General features: G+C 40.7%; 1 protein-coding gene across 1 annotated transcript in view; it reads left to right on the forward strand.

The window, feature by feature from the left end:
* FGF5 (fibroblast growth factor 5) overlaps positions 1 to 20,805 on the forward strand; it is a 42,068-nt gene that overhangs the window by 3,725 nt on the left and 17,538 nt on the right. Inside the window, exon 3 of the mRNA XM_018558999.1 lies at positions 11,033 to 11,136. Within this exon, the coding sequence (XP_018414501.1) occupies positions 11,033 to 11,136 (104 nt within the window). The remainder of the gene's footprint in view (positions 1 to 11,032; positions 11,137 to 20,805) is intronic.

Raw genomic sequence — 20,805 nt, forward strand, 5'->3', positions numbered from 1 at the left:
GGGAGGTAAGAGGAAAGGAAGCAGAATCGCAAGGGGGGCATTTCCCCCCCCCCCCCCCCAATCCTGGGAGTTGTATATGGGTTGGGTGAGATTGTAGAGGACAATGTTGTCTTCAGCAACACTAAGGACTTGGTGTATTCTGCTGCAGAAAATATGTGGTGAATGGGCTAATCTATGCTCAGATGCCTTTACAGAACCCCAGAATTTGGGCTATGAAAGAGATGGACCACTATTGGGTGGCCACTTTACTGCATCCTTGATACAAATGGGAATGGACAATCCACTGCCACCATCCCAGACAAATCCTAGAAAAATTAAGCACTTGATGAGGTTGCAGTGTAAGAACCTCATGGGCAGATTTTTATACATGTGGCAGGATTCCCCCTTATGGCCAACATGCCTCTGATCCCTGAAAGGAGGAGCAGCGGTGGTGGCTGCTGCTTTATCAGTGCTTTATTTTAAACCACAGCGGACAGGCCCATCTGCAGACAGCACTAATAGGCAGCCCCTCAAGCACCTGATTGCCAACTGCATTGGATCCAGTGATCATGTGGACATTCTTAGAAGTGAGGACCACATGGACTATTGGCCAGAACTTGCACAGTAGTCGCTAGAGCTCATGGCTTGCCCTTTAGTCAGTGTGCCGTCTGAGACAGATATCCATCTGTCCTCTGATAGTGTGGACCGGTAGTGCTCTAGCACTGTAAAAGAAGATTCAAGCATAAATAAATATAGGAAAGAAGATTGGTTTGATATATGGGGTACCAAATCTATATATGACTCATCTATACTGAAGTAGATAGAGAAAAGTGACTTTATAGGTACCCAAACACGAATTGTTTTAGCTTAAAACAATATTTAACTTTATTAATAGCACAATAAAACATATTAAAACAGCCCTATAACATATATAGTAATACACTGCCTCAAATGATTTTGATCCCTATCTATCACCTATTCGCTATAAACGATGTTCATCCATATACATCAGATTACATTATGTGTCAGAACATTGTATATTTGCTGAAGAGGTGATGAGCTGGAGATTTTTTTTTGTATGTTTGATGAGCTAATAAAAATAATTATTTTATAAACTATAAAAATATCTTGTATGGGTACCTAAAAAGTCATTTTTTTCTCTATCCACTTCTATATAGTAAGTTTCAAGCTTGAGTAAGAATAATAAACAAATACAAATTCTGAAGGACAAAACATTTTCCAACATCTTCAACATACTGTACTCAGACCATTGAAGTATTGAAGGTAATTTGTAAGTAGTTCAGAGGAGAAACCCATTGCATTAATATGGTTCTTCTATTTGGAGATAATCATTTGGAGAAAGATCAAACATCTTTTATTGCATTTGGTGAAAGATCATTATGTGCCCATTTTCCACACCTAGCGAAGTTCCACATTCACCTGTCTCTAGCAATCACTATTCCCAACCTGTTCTTTCTTTGACAGATTTATAACAGTAATCTTTGCAAACAGCAGCATCTTTCATAACTAGCATATTGTTCATATATTTAATACACTCGAAGAAGGTAACAGAAAGTGAGTAAATCGTTGCAGGGCAGATGAGATTTATGTTGAAAGATTAACCCAATATACATGGTAGTAGCTATAAAATACTTTCTTGTTCTGTGCAGCCAGTCTGATTCTATCAGTGTCCTTTTTCTACAGAACCTCTGTAGACCAAAGAGTGAGCTTATATCCTTTGATGTTGCAATTATTTTTCTCACTGCCATTCCATTCAGAGCGATTGAAGATTTTGCTTTAAGTTGAAGGCAAGGCACCCAAATAAAGACGTAGCTCAGTACAAATGCCCTTAGTACATGCATTCAAAATCTTCACTAATACAGATATTTTTTGTAAGCACCAAAAAATCACCTTCTAAAATCAGGTCACATGTTCTGTCTGTCCTGCATTCTGATACAAAGGATACAGTCAAGGAGAAGGGATTACTGCAGAAGCCGGCCGACAGCCTGCTTCTGACCGCTGGGCGGAGCCAGCCATGATCTTACGGCTGGCTCCGGCCACTTTCAGAGAGATCAGCGTCCCTGGTTACCTGCTAACCAGCCGATGTACGGCTGAAATCAGTCGTACCAGCCTGAAGTGAATAGCTGAACAGTGTTCGGCTCACTTCACTTCAGATCGGTCATTCACTCGGCTACCCTCGGCAGCTTAGTGAATAGACCCCACAGTGCTCTTAAAGCTACAGCCCTTCTCCTGCCTCCTCTCTCCTCACAGCAATTTGACAGGCAGCTGCAGCAGCCTATCGCTGCCCTGTCCTCAGTGCCCTTGGGATTATTTTTCCTTTATTTTCCCCTAATAAACCTGTCAATAGCAGACTTCCTGTCCGAGAGTTGCTACGCTCACTCAGTAAACTGTATCTATTGTGTCGAGAGGTGAGCATGTGCTGGACTGCATGCATTGCCTGTGCGGTCCAACCTTTTTTGGTCATAGTTTTCTTCAGGGTCACAGGAGGACATTTATGATGATGATGTCCTCCTGTGACCCAAAACTCAGCACATAGTGGGCTATTGCCCACTAAATGCTGACAGCACAGAGCCGCACTGCAGCCGGGAAAGATCGTGACAATATTGTCAGTATCCACCCCGCTGCCTGATTGACAGCTGGCTGTGCCCACTCCCTCCCCTGTCTGTCCCTCCAGTCAACGCTGAAGGAATGGAGAGGGGAGGGGGGAATCTCTGCGGGGAGCACTGACTGACAATCACTGCTCTCTGCAGGGAGAAGATAGTGAACTGAGCAATCAGCGGTATGTGATCGTTCAGTTCTTAATCAATAGAGTCGACATGTGACAGCTTCAGTGTCACACATCGACTCCAACTATGTGTATGAATGTATTTCACTCATCCCATAGTTCTCCTTTAAACACTTAATAGTTACCAAGGATAGGTAAGAGATGAGGATCATCGAGGTGTAGCCCAGAGCCATTAAGAGGTTATTGCCCAGAGTCCGGCATCCTTTCATAGGCATGCGAGTAGTCCCTTTAGATTAGTGATGCTCCTGTACTCCCCCCAACAGTGAAAACATCCTGGTAGGCCTGGTCCTGTGCCTTCCCATGGACCAGCCCGCTGCTTCCTATTAATCACTCTGCTGATCTGCCTCTCTGTCTCCTGGTCCCGAATTTCCCCTGCCCAAAACTATATCTATGACTCCTCCCTTACCATAGAGCTCCTAGAGGACAGGGATATTTAATTCCATAGTGACTCCCATAGTCGCAAACACTTAGCTGTGCTCTCTAGCACTGTCTGTTGGGCAGATAGCAGAACAGCACTCTGTCAATCCTGCCCACTACCCTACATATTTATCGAGGTTTTAACCCCGGATGGATATTAAGCATGTCTTCCTCTCTTCATCGACATTACATAGGAAGGAGAGGCTATTAACAGTTTACACAAGGAAGTTAACATTGTACTTTCAATTCATCTCTGGAAGAACACTTAGGGGTCTATTCACTAAGCTACCGTAGGCAGCCGAGTGAATGACCGACCAAAAGCGAAGTGAGCCGAACGCTGTTTTCAGTCGTATATCGGCTGAAATCAGCCGTACATCGGGTGGCTTCGCGTGGCTTCGGGTCGGCCGAACTTGCTCAGCATGTTCGACCGACCCGAAGTGCAGAAGGAGTTCGACTCAGCCGATCCAACATCTGGATCGGCTAAGCCGAACCTCCAACAGGCTATCCTTATAGATGCCGAACAGCAGTGAGTGAATAGCCGAATGCCACTGAGAACTGCAGCAGAGGGCGGGTGCAATGCTAGTTTGCAATTGGCTATTGCAAATTGAAATAGCCAATAGAAATCTAGCAATGCATTCCAAAGGGCCAAATTTATTTATTTTTTTTTCTTCTGACACGACTCCGTGTCAGAATAAAAAAAAAAAAGCAAAAGCAGTGTTTCTCTCCTGGGCAGCCGGGAGCGGGAGACTCCCGGAGCGCCCGGGAGAGTTAGGCTGTCTGGAGATCAGTGTCCTTGGTTAGCTGGTAACCAGGGACGCTGATCTCTCTGCAAGTGGCTGGAGCCAGCCGTAACATCACGGCCAGCTGTCAGAAGCAGGCTGTCGGCCACTCGGCCAGGTTCGGCTTTCACCTCGGCTCAGTCGAGCCGAAGCATATGCTCGACTGAGCCCCCTGGCCAACTTCGGGAGCTGTACAGGCTATAGTGAATAGCCCGTACAGCAGCCCTTTGGTTCTACTGAACCGAAGGGGTCCTGGGGCCGAAGCTAGCCGAAGGATCGGCCGAAGCTACGGCTAGATGCTTCGGCTGCTTCATGAATAGACCCCTTAATTTCTGGCAACATCAACAGGTATTTTCTGTACTTTCTGAAAATGATTTTAGCCTAAAAACAAATGCAGTCACCGCGTTAAAAGACTGGTTAGCTGCAATATATTACATTTTTGTTCTTGGGTTTGTATATCTTTTAATTTCAGCTTACTATCATTGTGCTCTAGAAAAGAGGAATATAAGATCAATTCACAATTCACATACTATTTCAATAAACAGTAGCATTTAAGTATCATAAGTGTACATTGAAAAACTGAGTACTGTTTTATAAAAAAATATCACCTAATTGCCTCTGGATGTTAGCTAAATTCAGCCCACTAAAAAGACCTAAAAAGTAACACTTAAAGCACATCAAAAAAGAATAAAAAGGTAGTATTTTGCATCTTAGCAATGCTTAGTTGTGGTGGCTGCATTAGGTTTTTTTTAACCAGGCTTTTTTTTAAACTTTATTTTCACCTGGTGATCCAGCCATGTACTTCCTTTCCTAGGGTGAAATTGATCGCTCACTGTACTATACTATAAGCTGCTCTCCTCATTTGGACTACAGAACACGCCCCCTGATCTCCAGAAGGATGATAATGTTTTGATATAAATTCAGTGTTCAGGAACATACGAGGAAACTGGGATTGTAGCAGGATCAACAGGTATTTCTCTCTACATGCAGAAAATGCAGATAGCATGTAAGGGTAAAAAATGTGTTTAAATGTTCAAGAGGGGCTCATTGTTAAAGTGTTTAAAAACTGGACTGTCAGCCAAAAATCTGTGTCTGAACGTGCGAATTGTGGCCGTCAGTGACTGGTCAATGTTAGGGCAGAACGGAGAGTGGCAAGACTGGTACTAGACAACAGAAGGGCAACAGTGCAGTGTCAGATTACTCGCATCACTTTTCAACATCTCGTGGAGTCACGAGGCGGCCCAACGAAGCCATCTCGTGGAACCCTAACGAAGTATTGATGGGGTGGTCATAATAATCTGGCCACTCAGTGTATTTTCATATCTCAGCCTTCATGAAACCATTTATTCTTGAGGAAATCCCAAGCAAATAAGGAATATTTATGAATAATGCATTTTTTATAAATACATGTTTTGTATCTGTACAGTGTGATATGCTACACCAGGAGAAATAAAAAAAGCATCATTTTAAAATAGTATACAGGTGAAACTCGAATAATTAGAATATCGTGCAAAAGTGATTGCAGTAAGTTCTGCAAAAGGGGCCCAAACCAAGTACTGAGTACATATGCATGCTTGTACTTTTCAGAGGTCCGATATTGTTCTATGTACAATCCTTGTTTTATTGATTGCATGTAATAATCTACTTTTTTGAGGTTGTGGATTTGGGGTTCTTGGGGTTTTCATGAGCTGTAAGCCATAATCATCACAATTATGACAAATCACGGCTTGAATTATCTTGCTTTGCATGTAATGAGTCTATCTCATATATTAGTTTCACCTTTTAAGTTGCATTAGTGAAATAAATGAACTTTACAGGTGAAACTCGAATAATTAGAATATCGTGCAGATACAAATATCTAGCCAAAGAATTCTGTATAGTATTCCAAAAGAACTCCAAATTTATGAGAACTGAACAGTGATGCCAATGCAACATTATTTCAAGAGAGGTCTGTTAAAACATGGCAGGTAGATCTTTAGGTTTTGTGACAGATGCATACAACTAGCACAAGGCAAATATTCAAAATGATGTCAAAGACGTTAATACAAAGTTTTATTGTGAACATCAGGCAGAAGATAATTCTATTTTTAGAAAAACCTTTTCAGTAATATTTTCTAAAATGACTTTTATGTATAGAATACTGCAAAATCGATACTCTGCATGTGGTAAATTCAGCACTATGCAATAAACCCTTAAGTGAATTGAAAAACAATTGTTACAGTTATCAAATGATGCATGGTAATGGAATCACAACTTGTATTGTGTTTTTAAGAATTTATGCTTTTGTCTGTGCGATGCTTAAAGTGGTATAAAAATGTTACTTATCTTAGACTTTCATCCTGCTATACATGTCAGCTCAATAGGCTACAGCTAAACAGGGCATTTTTAGTAGATCAATAATGCTACTTAAATTGTTAGCTATTCTTTGCTAGGAGGATCACTGATTAGATGGAACAAATGGTTCTTTATGGCGTAAGCTATGCAAGAAGCGTGTAATGTCGCTTGAGCCATAGTGGGAAGGGGCTCTTGACTGTTGGAAGCTTGGCAGACTTTCTGAGCTGTTTTGCATCCAATTGTTAATCCTTACCTCATTGGTATTCAAAATATTGGGTGGGGTCAGACATTATCATTTATATACACATGCCTTGGGCAGATGCTTCTTTTTGAGGCTCCGGCACCCGCAGGAAAAGCTTCCAGCTTCCAAAAGGAAAAGTTTCCAACACCTGCTTAACCAGCTGTCTTCCTGCTATCTCTTTTTTTGTCTCTCTTTTCCTTTTTACCACTTTTTCCCCCTTTCGCTTTGCACACTGCCTTCCAGTGTTCCTTTGGACACCTTGAGCTTGATTCAACACATCAAAAAGATTCAAGAAAGGGGACAGGCCTCATGTCTTCTTCCCCTCCTAATACATCCACTAATACTGCTCTTCATGTAAGCGTTCTGTTGCCTGCGACTCCTAGGCCTGTGAGACTTTCTTGCAGGTCCAGACCTGCCTCTTGCCTCAGCCCCAGCCTAAACTTTGCTCCAGGAAGCAGTGGTATAAGGCCAGATGGCTGAGGGACTACTGGAACTGGGTGTGCTGGTCCTGCCACCGAAGCTTACTCTTATTCCTTTGCAAAGCAGCAGGGTGGCTCCTGGGAAGCCTCTTGATTTCCCTGCACAACACACAATGAGAGGGGGGGGGGGAGGTTCGAGGGGGTTCACCTCCTGCAGCACCCACACAATTAACCCTCAGCTCTTCTCCTCCTTCTCAGGTCACTCTAATTCAGCGGGATATATTACTTGTATGTACCTCGGCATGAATGCCTACATCTTTAATCCTTTCCTTTGCACCCCTACCTCAACACAGAGATCATACATTGACCCAAATGTGCCTACTCTACCTGCTAGGTGGTCCCATGACACCCAACGTCCACCACATCTTTCAGCTACCACTTCTAAATACAACAATAAGAAATAATAGCATTTCCAGGACTTCATCTGATCTAATAAAAGAAAAAATATGGAAGTGCAAATGTGATGATCTTCTATCCCTTGTCCATCTAGATAAGTAAGTTCACAAATCCAGGTGTATTCACAAACCTAAACAGCTTCTGACAACATTTGGTAACTGGCTGTTTAACTATGACACACAGTTCAGGAAAAAATGTCTGCAAGGAAAGATCTTCATTTTGATTGGCAAAATGGGAGCCTATGACTTTTATTGGTGTGCCCACACTGACTCTTTCCCTTTCAATTTGCTGCCGGCACTTCTGCAGGAGAATTGACAGTACCCAAAAAAGTAGTGTGTTGTCTTTTCAATGAAAGCCGCTGCAGATGGTATACTGCTTGCAGAATAAAGTACCGGTGTTCCATCTGTGGAGGTGCCAATCCAGCTGTCCACTGCTTTGCAAAAGGCAAGACAGCCTAGCAGCAAGGCAGGCACAACGCCAGGGCTTCCCAAATCAGAGGACATCAGTGAGAGTAGCAAGGGTGTCTTCAGGGTTAGACAGATATCTGCTGCATAACACAGAGGTTAGCATCTTTTGTGAAGGGTGAGGCATTGGTTTTTGGATCCCCTGTAGTCTGTCTAATGAAGCTAAAGAGTCAGACAGCTTAAAATCTGTTGCTACTTTAAGTCAATTGTTGCCGAAAATATCTGCAAAGAAGTTGAATTGGGTCACATGGCCAGCCTATACTCCTACCATCACTATCACAATGTTAGGGTATCCCCATTGGATATTGTCTGCAAAAAAGAATCTGGTAAATATCATTTAATACACAACCTTCCCCATCCAATTAGAATGTCCATTAATGATGGTGTAGCCAAAGAAAAATTGAAGGTCCAATACACATCCTTTGACAAGGCCTCGTTAGAGCAGCTGGAGCACGTGTTGCTAAAACTGCACATCTTTTCAGCTACCTAGAGTATTCAAAAATGAGTATTCAGTTCTACCAAAGTTATACCATCTTTTTCAGGACAAAGTCTGCCAGGTGCTATTGGGGACGGAGTGGGTACAGTGCACAATTAAACACGCTACCAACACAAAAACATATCGGCGACAACTATATGTAGCAGCACACAATAATATCTGCCTCTGTGCTGCCACATGCAGTATATGTGTACGGCTGGTGGGAAGGTGTTAATGATGATTGTATGCCTCACCATGGCTTGTTCTACCTCTTGGTATTACTTCAAGATGTTTAGTAGTTTTCTTGAATGGATGGTCCAGTAGATAGCAGGATTATACTTCTCATAGGTCCTCTAGATATTGCACTCTATCAGTACCTTCTACAAAATGTTTAGAATATTTGCATGGAATTTGTAGTCCTTGTGTTGGCTGCTAAAACAAAGGGCCCTACTCATGTTTTGTTCTTTTTGGACATAGTGATAGCCACTATAAACGATATGATAATGAATTTCCACTTGCATGACAAATCGGAATGCTTATTTTTAAACAGAAATTAAAACTTATCCAAAGTAGCTAACAGACTTTTTTTAATAAAATCATAAGAGTTAATAAACCAAAGCAGGCTGACATGGCAGTTTTGCTATCTGTTTTAGCCAATTATAATGGCCATCCTGCTGACAATTGGAGCAAGTGCCTAATTTTGCTTTGGAATTTTATATGAATTTTATATGAATGGCACAGAACGCTGCAGTTTTGGTTCCTTTTTTTTAAAGAAGAACTCTAGGAAATGTTTTTATTGCAGTGGGGCTACCCCTGCACTGCAAAGGTTAAGTGTTTGTGTCTAGGTTCAAATAAAGTTAGACTCACCTGATACTCCGCGCTTGCTTCTTCTTAAACCAGTCCTTCCAATGTCTCTCCCCCTTTGCAGCGGTCTAAAATCAACGTCTATACATAGTGTATATACGTGAGAACCCTGAAGAAGATTCCAATGGGAGGAAGAGACAGGCTGGTAGAAGTACTGTTATAGCTGGCCGGCTCGGAGCTTCAGATGAGTATAATTTTGTTATTTTAGCACCCAGGCAAAAGCAAACAAGCCCCACTGCAAGGGTTAATAAAAAAAATCCTGGAGTTTTTCGGTGCCAAGATGCTTGGTCGGCCTCATGGGCTCAGACTGATCTATTGCATAACCTTACCTTGTTGGAGCTTTTTCCTCCTGTCTCCTGTCTCGCAATTGAACTGTGAAAAGCTGAGGAACAGAGGCTTGTTATTTTTGACCAATAACCTCAGCGTGGACCATGTTAATAATCAACTGTCCTCTTCCTCCCCTGCAGTTACATCGCCCTGCATTTCCTGGTTCTTAAATGTTTTGTTCAAAGCAATAAATGTTTTAGGTGTCAATAATGTTATTTGCCTTTTCTGGTTTTCAGAGGGATCTATTCCATTTTCTGGCCCATAATGTGGTTCAGTTTATATGCGTTTAAACATGTACACATCTGTAAAAAGAGTTAACATTCACAAAATCCCTGTTCTAGTTTTTCTTAGTTTTCCCTAGCTTTGCATGTATGTATGTACATGTTCACATGCATACACGCAAATTAAGCAGAAATACTGTGTGCGTGTGTAAAACTTTCCACTTTAATTTATGCAACTGAATGCATCATAAGATTACTGAGCACAACACAGCTGTGTGCACAGGCCCAAAATATACAATACTGCTGCATTCAGATCTGTAAAGATTATATGCTGCAAGAATAGGGACGCATCATTTTTATAAAGTAGCTTCAGTTTTCACATGGAAACAAGACTTGAAAAATATGAAATAATCTCAGAAATAATTGACACAGATCACTGTTTTAGCACATTTATTCCTTGTTCATGCATCCAATCATCACATGTTACTGGCTGCAGAATTATCTGCTTTATTTAACACCATTTATTATTATAGGCTATCAATATACAGTTCCATAATAAATCAATGAACAACTAGTCTGTTTCCTACCAACATGTTGCATTGACAATAACATTCAATTGTTTTGTGTACACAAGCCTATCCCACCTCAACCTAACAGCTGAACTATCACTTTCTCAAACAATTCATCCCCACACAGCTATCTCCTCATATATCACTGGCCCCTCCTTTTTAGATTGTAAGCCCTCATGGGGAGGGCCCGCCTTACCATCTTGTCTTGAATTGTAGTGTGATTGTAATGTCTTCCTTATATTGTAAAGCACTATGCAAACTGTTGGCGTTATATAAATCCTGTATAATAATAATAATAGTACTACAGACAGGTTTGCAATCAATTACAGAAATTTTCAGAAGCAAGATCTCCCATGTAGTTTAGCTTTAAAGGGAAATAATTATTTATTATTTAAATTCTGGGAGATCTGCCACACAGTGGTTGTTTTTGTCATACCAACAAATGGTGGCGACTTAGTAGCTAGTTGATGATGTCTCCGGGAAAACTCTCAGCCAGATCCCCAGGCATCTGAGCAGTCTTTAGTTTCAAGTGAATGCTAATAAAAAGAGTGATGGATTTACACAGGCTTCTTGAAAGATAGATACACACAACTTTAGAAAATGAGAGCTGTTATTCTTTTCTTGTTCTGTCTTCCCAAAGCCTGGGAGCACTGCTTTATTTTGGGATTTCTGCCGTTCCAGGTATTTTGGAAATATTTGCCGTGTCTCAGGGGATTGTTGGAATAAGAGGAGTTTTCAGCAACTCATTTCTAGCCATGTCGAAAAAAGGAAAACTACATGCAACTGTAAGTAACAATATACTCTATGTAAATATTGCTATGACACATTTGTCTTTTTAATTACACTGTTGAATAACTATTAACATTTTTTTCAGCAGGTAATCAGCACCACATCCATCTGTTTATGAAAAGTTGTAATATGAAGCAGTTGATGTTATGTAGAATATTTGCCATATTTGGCTCTGTATTTTTGCTCTTCTTTTTTTCTTTTCTACCTTTTAAATGCACGTTTTAAGTTTAATATGCAGGTGACGAGAGCATAGCAGGTATAGTACAATTGGTACTTATGGAGGATAAAACTAACTGTGTTATGTGTACGTTTATAGTGGAATGGAGATAAAAGTGTTAAGACTACATCTGTTCCCAAATTGTTCAATCATCTCTGTCACAGCCAAAAGGTGATACAGCAATAACATTTATAAATAAACACATGTTGAAGAAGTGAGAGCTCAAAGAGAACAAACTGAGAACTGAACTCTGAGAACAAAGATATTCCCCAATAGCCGAAAAGGATATAATAATTGTGCACCAAATTACCGTATTTGCCGGCGTATAAGACGGGGTTTGAGACCCAAAAAAATCGCCCGAAAATCGGGGGTCGTCTTATACGCCGGGTATACTTCGGTATACTGTATGTAGCTTCGGCTACATACAGTATACCACGCTGAGCCAATCACGGCAGGCTTTCTATTCTTTAAAACAATGCCAGTATTTACTGAATACAAAGCCTGCCGTGATTAGCTCAGCGCTGAGCCAATCACGGCAGGCTTTGTATTCAGTAAATACAGGCTTTGTATTAAAGAATAGAAAGCCTGCCGTGATTGGCTCATCGCGGTAGTAGCTGAAGGACGGAAGATGGAGGACGCTGCTGGGATCCTGGACAAGGTAAGAGACTGTAATCCCGAGTGTGGCTCGGGGTTAACACTTATGGTACTGAAAATTAACCCCCGAGCCACACTCGGGAATACCGCCAAGGAGGTTAGTAAGTGCATTTAAACATTGTTTTGGGCTATACTCGTCTTATACGACGAGTATAGCCCAAAACCTATATTTTACTCAAAAAGTGGGGGGTCGTCTTATACGCCCAGCCGTCTTATACGCCGGCAAATACGGTAATGTTTTGCAAACTCAGTTATTACGTTGTGCAGAGAACATAGCTCTGGGAGAGGCCAAGCTGGTCCACCCACTACAGGCTGCCTGCAGAAAACTACAGGTGGATACAAGACCAGTCATCCTGCAGAAGGAGAGAGAGCAGCAGTGACTTGTCTTTATTGCAGGATTACTGCACAGATCTGAAAGAAATTCACAAAGCAAGTAAGAACACACATGCCTCTTAATTTAGTCAATATTTGCTTATCCTGGAGTTCTTATCCAGCTTTAAAGTGGACCTGAACTCAAAAAGTGAAGATATAAGGTACATCTTGAAATGTACCATGAAAACTGTTTGTCTTGAACTCATCCTGCAAAATGGCAAATTAGGGATTCCTAATGCAGGAAATTGCAAGTTCCTGACACAGGAATCCCTAATCGCACCTAAAGTATAGGTGTGAATGAGGGCTAAACAGTGAAAGTACATGTGAAGGGATGAAGAGGTCATCCAAGTTATGAACGATCATAGGTCCTAGCACCAAAGCTTATACAAGGGTATGGTTTATCCTAGGCATGTGACTGATTCAACTACTGGAAACACATTGTGACAGGGCTTCAGTTGTCTTTCACATATGGAATAACACTTTTAATCACATCACTGCAATATTGCAATGAATCAAAAGTGACTATAGAAGCATTCGGATCTGGGGAGCAGGCAAACATTTTTCAGATATGACAGACCTTAACGCCTGTTGTCTAGCTATTCTTTTAAAGTAGATCTTTAGATAAAGAATTGTAACAGTAATGTGAGGAAATTCTGATTTCACTGTACACATTTTGAATGATGAGCCTTGTTCATGTAAAAGACAAAGTGTACATTTTTTCTTTATCTTTCCCTAACATTATTGGTTTATTAATATCAGCTGACAGGCCTATACCCTTTTATCTCATATAGATTCCTGTGTACAAACAGCCGAAGTGAATTATCTCAACTGTTTGATTTCTATCTGAACCTTGATGAAAAGAGGCAGTCATTTGTTTGCCATACCATGTGTAATGTTTTCAAGCAATATTAGGAATAAAAATATGTAACAAATGCCAGTTTTAGATGTATTAACTACCTTGTTTGGCCATCTATCAGCTTATTCAGTAGGGCAGTACAAATAGCAGTAGGGATATGTACAGTTCAGTAACATATAGTCCTTCAAAATATTAAAGCAAAGTCCTACTTCCAGATTTGTATTTCTGTCTCTGTGCCTGTTGCAGATTCTTCCCTTACTTACTGTTTGGAAAAACCGTTGTCCACAAGACAGGAAGTGAGGCGAAATCTCTCTAACAGAGACCCAGATAGCAGTATAAACTAGATGGGTTCTAATCCTTATTGTTACTGTATACTTGGATTGGTACTTAATACTCATCTATATATGCTTTTACTGGATTAAAGTGTGGTTTTTGTTTCTTACTAGTCATGAAGAAATGGCTTATGTGGGTAATATATTACTATGGGGCCATCACGTCTACACTCATGATCACAGCAAAATACAATATGATTCAAGAGTCAAGGATGACAGCAGTCTTTACTGAAGGGCCTTTCTGAATGTGGCAGTGTATAAATCATTTTAGGCAGAGGAGACTTGTGTTCGGGTGCGTTCTCTGTTTTTTTCCCCTTAATTCATAAGCGCTGGGTCCCATGGTCTTGCCTTAAGCACTAAAAGACTGACCTATATGAGAGTAAGGATACTGCAGAACAAATGTCTGCAGGCTAAAAAACAGAAGATAAACTTTTGAAGCACCCTAAGCTGCTGTCTGGAGATGTTCAACACAGATCTTAAAGGGAGTTTTGGCTGTCATTTTTAACAAAATGGTGTCAGCAAGAGTATGCTTGTATTTAGAATCTAAGTTTAGAGAACTAAGGTGTCCATTCAAAAAAAAAACCACAACCACGGCCATACCACTGCTTAAAAGAAAAAAAAAAAAGAAAAAGAAAAAAGACCCACTATATTTATATGGCACGGTGGTGTGCTTTACAAATGTGCACTGCGTTCTGTTGGCTTTGGGAATCCCCAGCTGGTTGAGTGCAAAACAAAGTGTATATTTAGCGCTGTGTGTATATGTATGTATATATATATATATATTGTGGCAGTGCATGGCAATGCCCCGGTGTAGCATGGCGGCTTTGGCACCCAGGACTCTCAGCCAAAGGGGCTTAGAGGGTCCAGAATGTGAACCATGTTATAAGGAAGAGCCTGGCTTTTCAGGTTCGTCCTGGTTTTCCAAATAGTAGCTGGCATCTGGAGCTCTGGGTGGGATGAGATCTCCAGTCCTGGGGTCAGGTGTTGCCAATGATCAGCCTGGGCTGATCAGGTGGCTGAGAGCAGCCTCATTAGGAAGCCAGCCTCAGGGGAGTGTTGGAGTTGTGTTGGGATTGTGTGTGTGCAGGAAGCACACGGACACAGACAAATTCAGGTGCATGCTGGACGCACAAGGAACAGCCAGGGGTGGCTGGGAGGGGTAGGAAGGTCGGTGACCCAAGGGACCTGTTGGACGCACTGCATGGAGAGCAGAGTGAGTGCCCAAGAGCGGAGAGGTCAGGAAGGACCTGTGGTACACACTGCTAAGAGAGCAGATTGAGGGCTCACGAGGGGTGAGCAGCGTGAGTGTCTTGGAGCTGTGGAAAGCTACCGAGCGAAGCTAAAAGACTGTCCTTTATGTTGCGGCTAGAAACTGTCTTGTGCAACAGGGGAGGTCTACCATGTGGATGGAATTAGATATTTGGTGTTTGCCCTAAATAAACTGCATTTTACTTGCACCTCCTGTCTACAGTGGAGAGTCCTTCTAACAAGATATATACATTATACACTGAGTGGCCAGTTTATTATGACCACCTGACGTTTGTAGGCAAATTGGCTATAATTTCGCGCTGAAGTTGCTAGAGGGCCAGACCATTATAAATAGGGAAGCAGGTTGTTAACCACGACAATAAACATGATTTTTTTCTGAAGATACGGGGAAACAACGCGATTTAACAGCCTTTGAACGTGGGATGATTGTTGGCGCTCGGAGCCATGGAGCGAGTATCAGCAAAACAGCAGAATTCGTTAAATGTTCAAGAGCAGCTGTTGTTAAAGTGTTTAAAGACCGGACTGTCAGCTGAAAATCTGGGTCTGAGCGTGCAAATTGTGGCCGTCAGCGACTAGTCAATGTTAGGGCAGAACGGAGAGTGACAAGACTGGTACAATAAAACAGAAGAGCAACAGTGCAGTGTCAGATTCCTCGCATCACCTTTCAACATGTCGTGGAGTCACGTGGCGGCCCAACAAAGTCATCTCGTGGAATTATCTCGTGGCCCAATGTCAGATAATGCAGCACTAGCACTTCGCGCAGAAAAATTCTTTCAATTACAGATGTTTTCGTCAATCTCATGTTTATTTCTTTTGTTTGTGTTGGTATGACAGAAAAAAAGTTGAGAAAGAAAAGCCAATACTGACGCATTCCACGCAAAACTCCAAAAATGGACTGGACAAAATTATTGGCACCCTCAATTAATATTTGGTAGCATATTCCTTGGAAAAAATACCTGAAATCAATCGCTTCCTGTAACCATCAATTAGTTTCTTACACCTCTCTACAGGACTTTTGGACCACTCTTCTTTCACTAACTGCTCCAGGTCTCTCAGATTAGAGGGGTTGCTTTTCCCAACTGCTGTTTTGAGATCTCTGCACAGGTGCTCTATGGGATTCGGATCTGGACTCATTGCTGGCCATTCCAGTACTCTCCAGCACTTTGTCTGAAACCATTTCTGGGTGCTTTTTGAAGTGTGCTTTGGATCATTGTCCTGCTGTAAGACCCATGACCTCTGACGGAGCCCCAACTTTCTGACACTGGGCCCTACATTGCACCCCAGAATTCTTTGGTAGTCTTCAGATTTCATAATGCCATGCACTCTGTCAATGCATGCAGTGTCTGAAGCAGCAAAGCATCCTCAAAACATTAGTGAACCTCCACCATGTTTGACTGTAGGGACTGTATTTTTTTCTTTAAAGGCCTCATTTCTTTTTCTGAAAACAGTAGAATGATGGGCTTTACCAAAAAGCTGTTATTTTGTTTCTTCTGTCCACAGCACATTCTCCCAAAAGGATTTTGGCTTCCTCAGTTAAGTTTTGTCAAACTCCAATCTGGCTTTTTTATGTTTCTGTGTCAGCAGTGGGGTCCTCCTGGATCTCCTACCATCGAGTCCCTTTTCATTCAGATGGTGTCATATATTGCGAGCTGACACAGTTGTACCCTGTGCCTGAATGTCAGCTTGAATTTGTCTGGACTGAACTACATGGGTTGCAACTGGGACTTAGCTCTGATGTTTCACTACAGTCCTAAAATCATTAGTCTGTATTGTTTTAGAAATACTGTCATATGACAATAAACAAAAATGTATCAGTACTTGTATCTGTGAGTACTTGAACAAGTATCTATACTTGTACTTGAAATAATGGTATTGGTGCATCCTTTATATATAATTTTTTTTTTTTTTTCTATGCCCTCTCCTATGTTAATTGCTGTTGGTATTGCACTTTGTTGCAAATACAGCATGAAGCATCTGTTTAACTAATGCATTTTTGTGTTTGTGTTTGTAATTTCATATAGCAGTTGATTAGGCACAATCTTCCCAGCGCTTAAATAGCATGATATGTTTCATGCCTCAAGTGATTTGGCAGCATACATCATGTCAAGCACCTTGAATATTTTTTTAGCTGGCATGCAACTTCTGATAGCAATCACAATGTCATGTCCAATTAATTACATGTACCATTGCAGCCTTGCAATGAAAGACTAATTAAAAGGCTCAAATAAATGTTTTGTCTTAAACTGCCTTCATTTCACAGCATACGGGAGGCAGTAAACATTGTTTTTCTCCAACAGTTAGCTGTGAATGTGTAAACCTCATGGGTAGGATTAGTAATGGACAGGTGGCTGCAGAATCCATAGAAGGAAGCTTACTGCATGGCTGTTGCCTTAAGAAAACAAATGCATGATTTATAGTGACAAAAAGTGATATAGAATATATGGAGGATTTAACTAGTATAAAATCAGCAAATACTTTAATGTTTTTCCTGCTGTTAATCAGCATGCTTTGCAGGATTCCTGTCTGTTATAAAAACATTGCTCAGCTTTATTCAACACTGTGAACCTTAAGTGTGCTATTCTATTACTCCTATTTAGAATGCAATCTACCCTGTATATAAATATCAATATTAAACTGATCAAGAACAAATATATTAAAGGAAAAATTGACTTTAAATAGGAATTTGTAAAAGCCCCCTTGGTACACTTCACAAAATTGCTTTGTCCATTCTTTTGCTATTTATGAGCATCCTAAAGGAAACATTTACTTAAAATATGAATTTGTAAAACCCCGCTTCCTACACTTCACAAAATTGCTTTGTCCATTCTTTTTCTTTTGTTATTTATGAGCATCCTAAAGGAAAAAATTACTTTATATATGAATTTGTAACCCCCTCCCCCCCTACACTTCACAAAATTGCTTTGTCCATTCTTTTGTTATTTATAAGCATCCTACTTTTTCTCATATAATGTAACATGCATTCCAATGTAAAAAATTATCAAAATGGAAAATGCACACTATTCAATTGTGTCTTCACTCAGAGATAGTAAAAGTGAGCCAGCCAACCATTTTTATATTTTGAAAAAAAACAAAAGCATTGCAGACAAACAAGTTGCATGCTTTGTCGTTACAAAGTCATTGACTTAAAATCATCCAGTGAGAGGACCTAATCCTCACTTTATTATTATCATTATTATAATACAGGATTTATATAGCGCCAACAGTTTGCGCAGCACTTTACAATATAAGGAAGACAGTAGGTTTTACTGCCTAACCAGTGAAGGTGCTCTTATTGGCCTCTAAGATCCTAAAAATAGAAGGTAGGGGAGCCCTTAGTAAAACCAGCATCAGAAGACTACAAAGTGGTATCTGCTCTTAGGCCATCCTCGCAATAGAAGAAGGTAGTGCAACCCTTGGTAGAACCAGAATCAGAAGAGTACAAAGTGGTATCTGCTCTTAGACCATTTACTGTTTATAAGTTAAAAATGGTCAATGATTAACTTTAAAAAAGCAAAACCATGTTATCTAAGTAAAGGAATTTAGAATGTGGTCACATAGTTTACAAACTGAGAAAAATCATTATAACAAGGGTAGTGCTCCTGACTATATGCCCTCAGATTTATTTTACTCTTTCTTTCACTCTTCATACTGTTCATCTTCCTGACTTCATTCATAATTTAAAGCTTTTACCACATGATCCCATCCTCATCAAACTGTTTATCATCTGTCTTAACCCAGAGCAATACACAGAGGCTCTCTTTTTACCCTGCTCTTTCACATTGTTGCTGAAATAGAGTCCTCCAGAGCACAGCCCGGCAACAAGTTTTTATCAGATAAAAAATTTGCAGGGGGCCTGGCTTAGTAAGACCCACCAAATACTCCAGAAATTGAAGAGACTGTTAAATCCCAGGGCTGAATTTGTGCCCTAATGGAGAGAAGTTACTTAATCTCTGAGGTGAAGTAAAGAAAAGTTCTGAAGAGCTCTTTCAGGAGTGGAGCACCAAAGAGTTCAACATAATAGAATAACCTGAAAAAATCACCTAAGGGTGTTCCTAGACAAGGAGACAAGCAAGACATGTGTCCCAAAGTGATGCTTTCTTCCTTCTGCCATACATACGTGTTAAACTTATGATAACTAAACATCAACCTTAGTGAACATAAAAAAGTTATCCTTCTTTTGATTGGATGGGTTCTGTTCAAATAGTGGGTAACTGGGCCATATATGTTTTGAAGAACTATGCAACATATCACCATTAGGTATGAGTGAATCTGCCCAAGTTTAATTTGCGAAGGGTTTGTTGAATCCTGTTTAAAATATGGCGACCTGAATGTAGCATTCAATCCTATTAAAGTTTATGTGGGGGTGGGGGGAAATCCTATTATTAAATTCTAAACTTTAGCAGTGTCCATGGTCTTATGCAATCCTAGCAATGTCCGTGTTTCCAATGGTCTTAGTCATGGCTCTTATTACAGAGAGCATGATCCTATCTATTAAATTATTTGCTTACTATCTTACATACACTGGAAAGAAGAGCAATCAATATAGTTGTAACAGTCAGTTACATTTAGCTATGTGCTGTCTCTTCAACAACAGGTTTAATTAAGCGTTATGCATAGAAGGTAGAACTACTTGACGATAAAAACTCAGAAACTTAAAACCTCTAAGTTGTATATTCAGCATGTGCAGCTGTATTTGATTGCAGATTGTTGCCTATTTCAGCACCGTATATAACTGGTAGCCATAACAGTGCAAATGTGATATAAAACAATGTAATACCCAAAGTGAGTTTCAAACAGGTAACAAACTAAAAGAAAACAAAAAGAAAAGTTCACTATCGAGGGACTCCTGCTTGTTCTTAAAGCATTTTTTATTAACCCTTACAGTAGGGCTACCCCTGAAATGCAAGGGTTAAGTGCTCGTTTTAATCTAGGAAGGAAAATAACAAAGCTATATTTACTCAATCTTAGTAGCTGGCCGGCTGTCACAGCAGTCCATTAAGCCTGCCCCCTTCTCCGCTGAAGCGATTATATGTCCCTTCACTTCACTTTATGTGTCTTCACTTCCTATACACTGAGTATAAAACGTGGTGGCTCACGAACCTTAACCCTTTTGCTGCCACGGACATATCTCATACAGCCTTGGCAGCAGGCCCCTTTAAACAGACTCCAAGCAGCTATAGCCACTCAGACTCTCTTTACATTTGTAAAGCCTTCTGTCAGCTTTACAGTGGAAGTGATTTTAGTGGCTTAGCTGCCACCAGATCCCTTCCAGGGTCGGTGAAGTGCCGTCCCCCCTCCCAACTGTGGGCCCCGGACCAGCATGTTGGTAGTCGGTGGGAGACAGACGAACATCCAATTACCGATCTCCTCCCCGCTCGAAGGAACCGGAAGTGACACTGATTGCATCACTTCTGGTCCCTTAGCTGTCATTGCTCAGCTCCAGAAGCCAGGCAATAAGCTATTGGAGCACAATCTGCACTCCAATAGCTTATTTGAAGTACAAAGGTGACATTTAAGCCGCTTTATGTAATAGCAAATAAGTAAAGTAAAAAAAAAAAAGTTTAAAACAAATTTTAAAAATGTAAACGTTGTGCCTCCGTACGAAAACAACAATCCCGCTACACATGTTAGGTATTGCCGCGTGTGCCAGAGTGAGAGCAATAATTCTAGGGCCAATATGCATGAATATCTCTAAACTGATGACCTGTAGAGGCTTTCAAAGCGTCGCCTATGGACAATTTGGGGTACCTTTTATATTGTTGTCATTTCACGGACACATGCAATTTGTAACCTAGGCATGTTGAGTATCTATTTACTCATCATAACCTCATCTTTAAAATTGTGCAAAAAAGGGTATTATGTTGTGTTTTTAGGAATTAAAATTAACTTAAGTGCATTTTTTACTACATTTTTGTATTTGATACGGAGTTATGCTAATATCATTTGAGATCAAATTTGAGAATAT

Source organism: Nanorana parkeri, unplaced genomic scaffold (genome assembly GCF_000935625.1).
Source record: "Nanorana parkeri isolate BGI_ZX_2015 unplaced genomic scaffold, ASM93562v1 scaffold374, whole genome shotgun sequence".
Classification (NCBI taxonomy): domain Eukaryota; kingdom Metazoa; phylum Chordata; class Amphibia; order Anura; family Dicroglossidae; genus Nanorana; species Nanorana parkeri.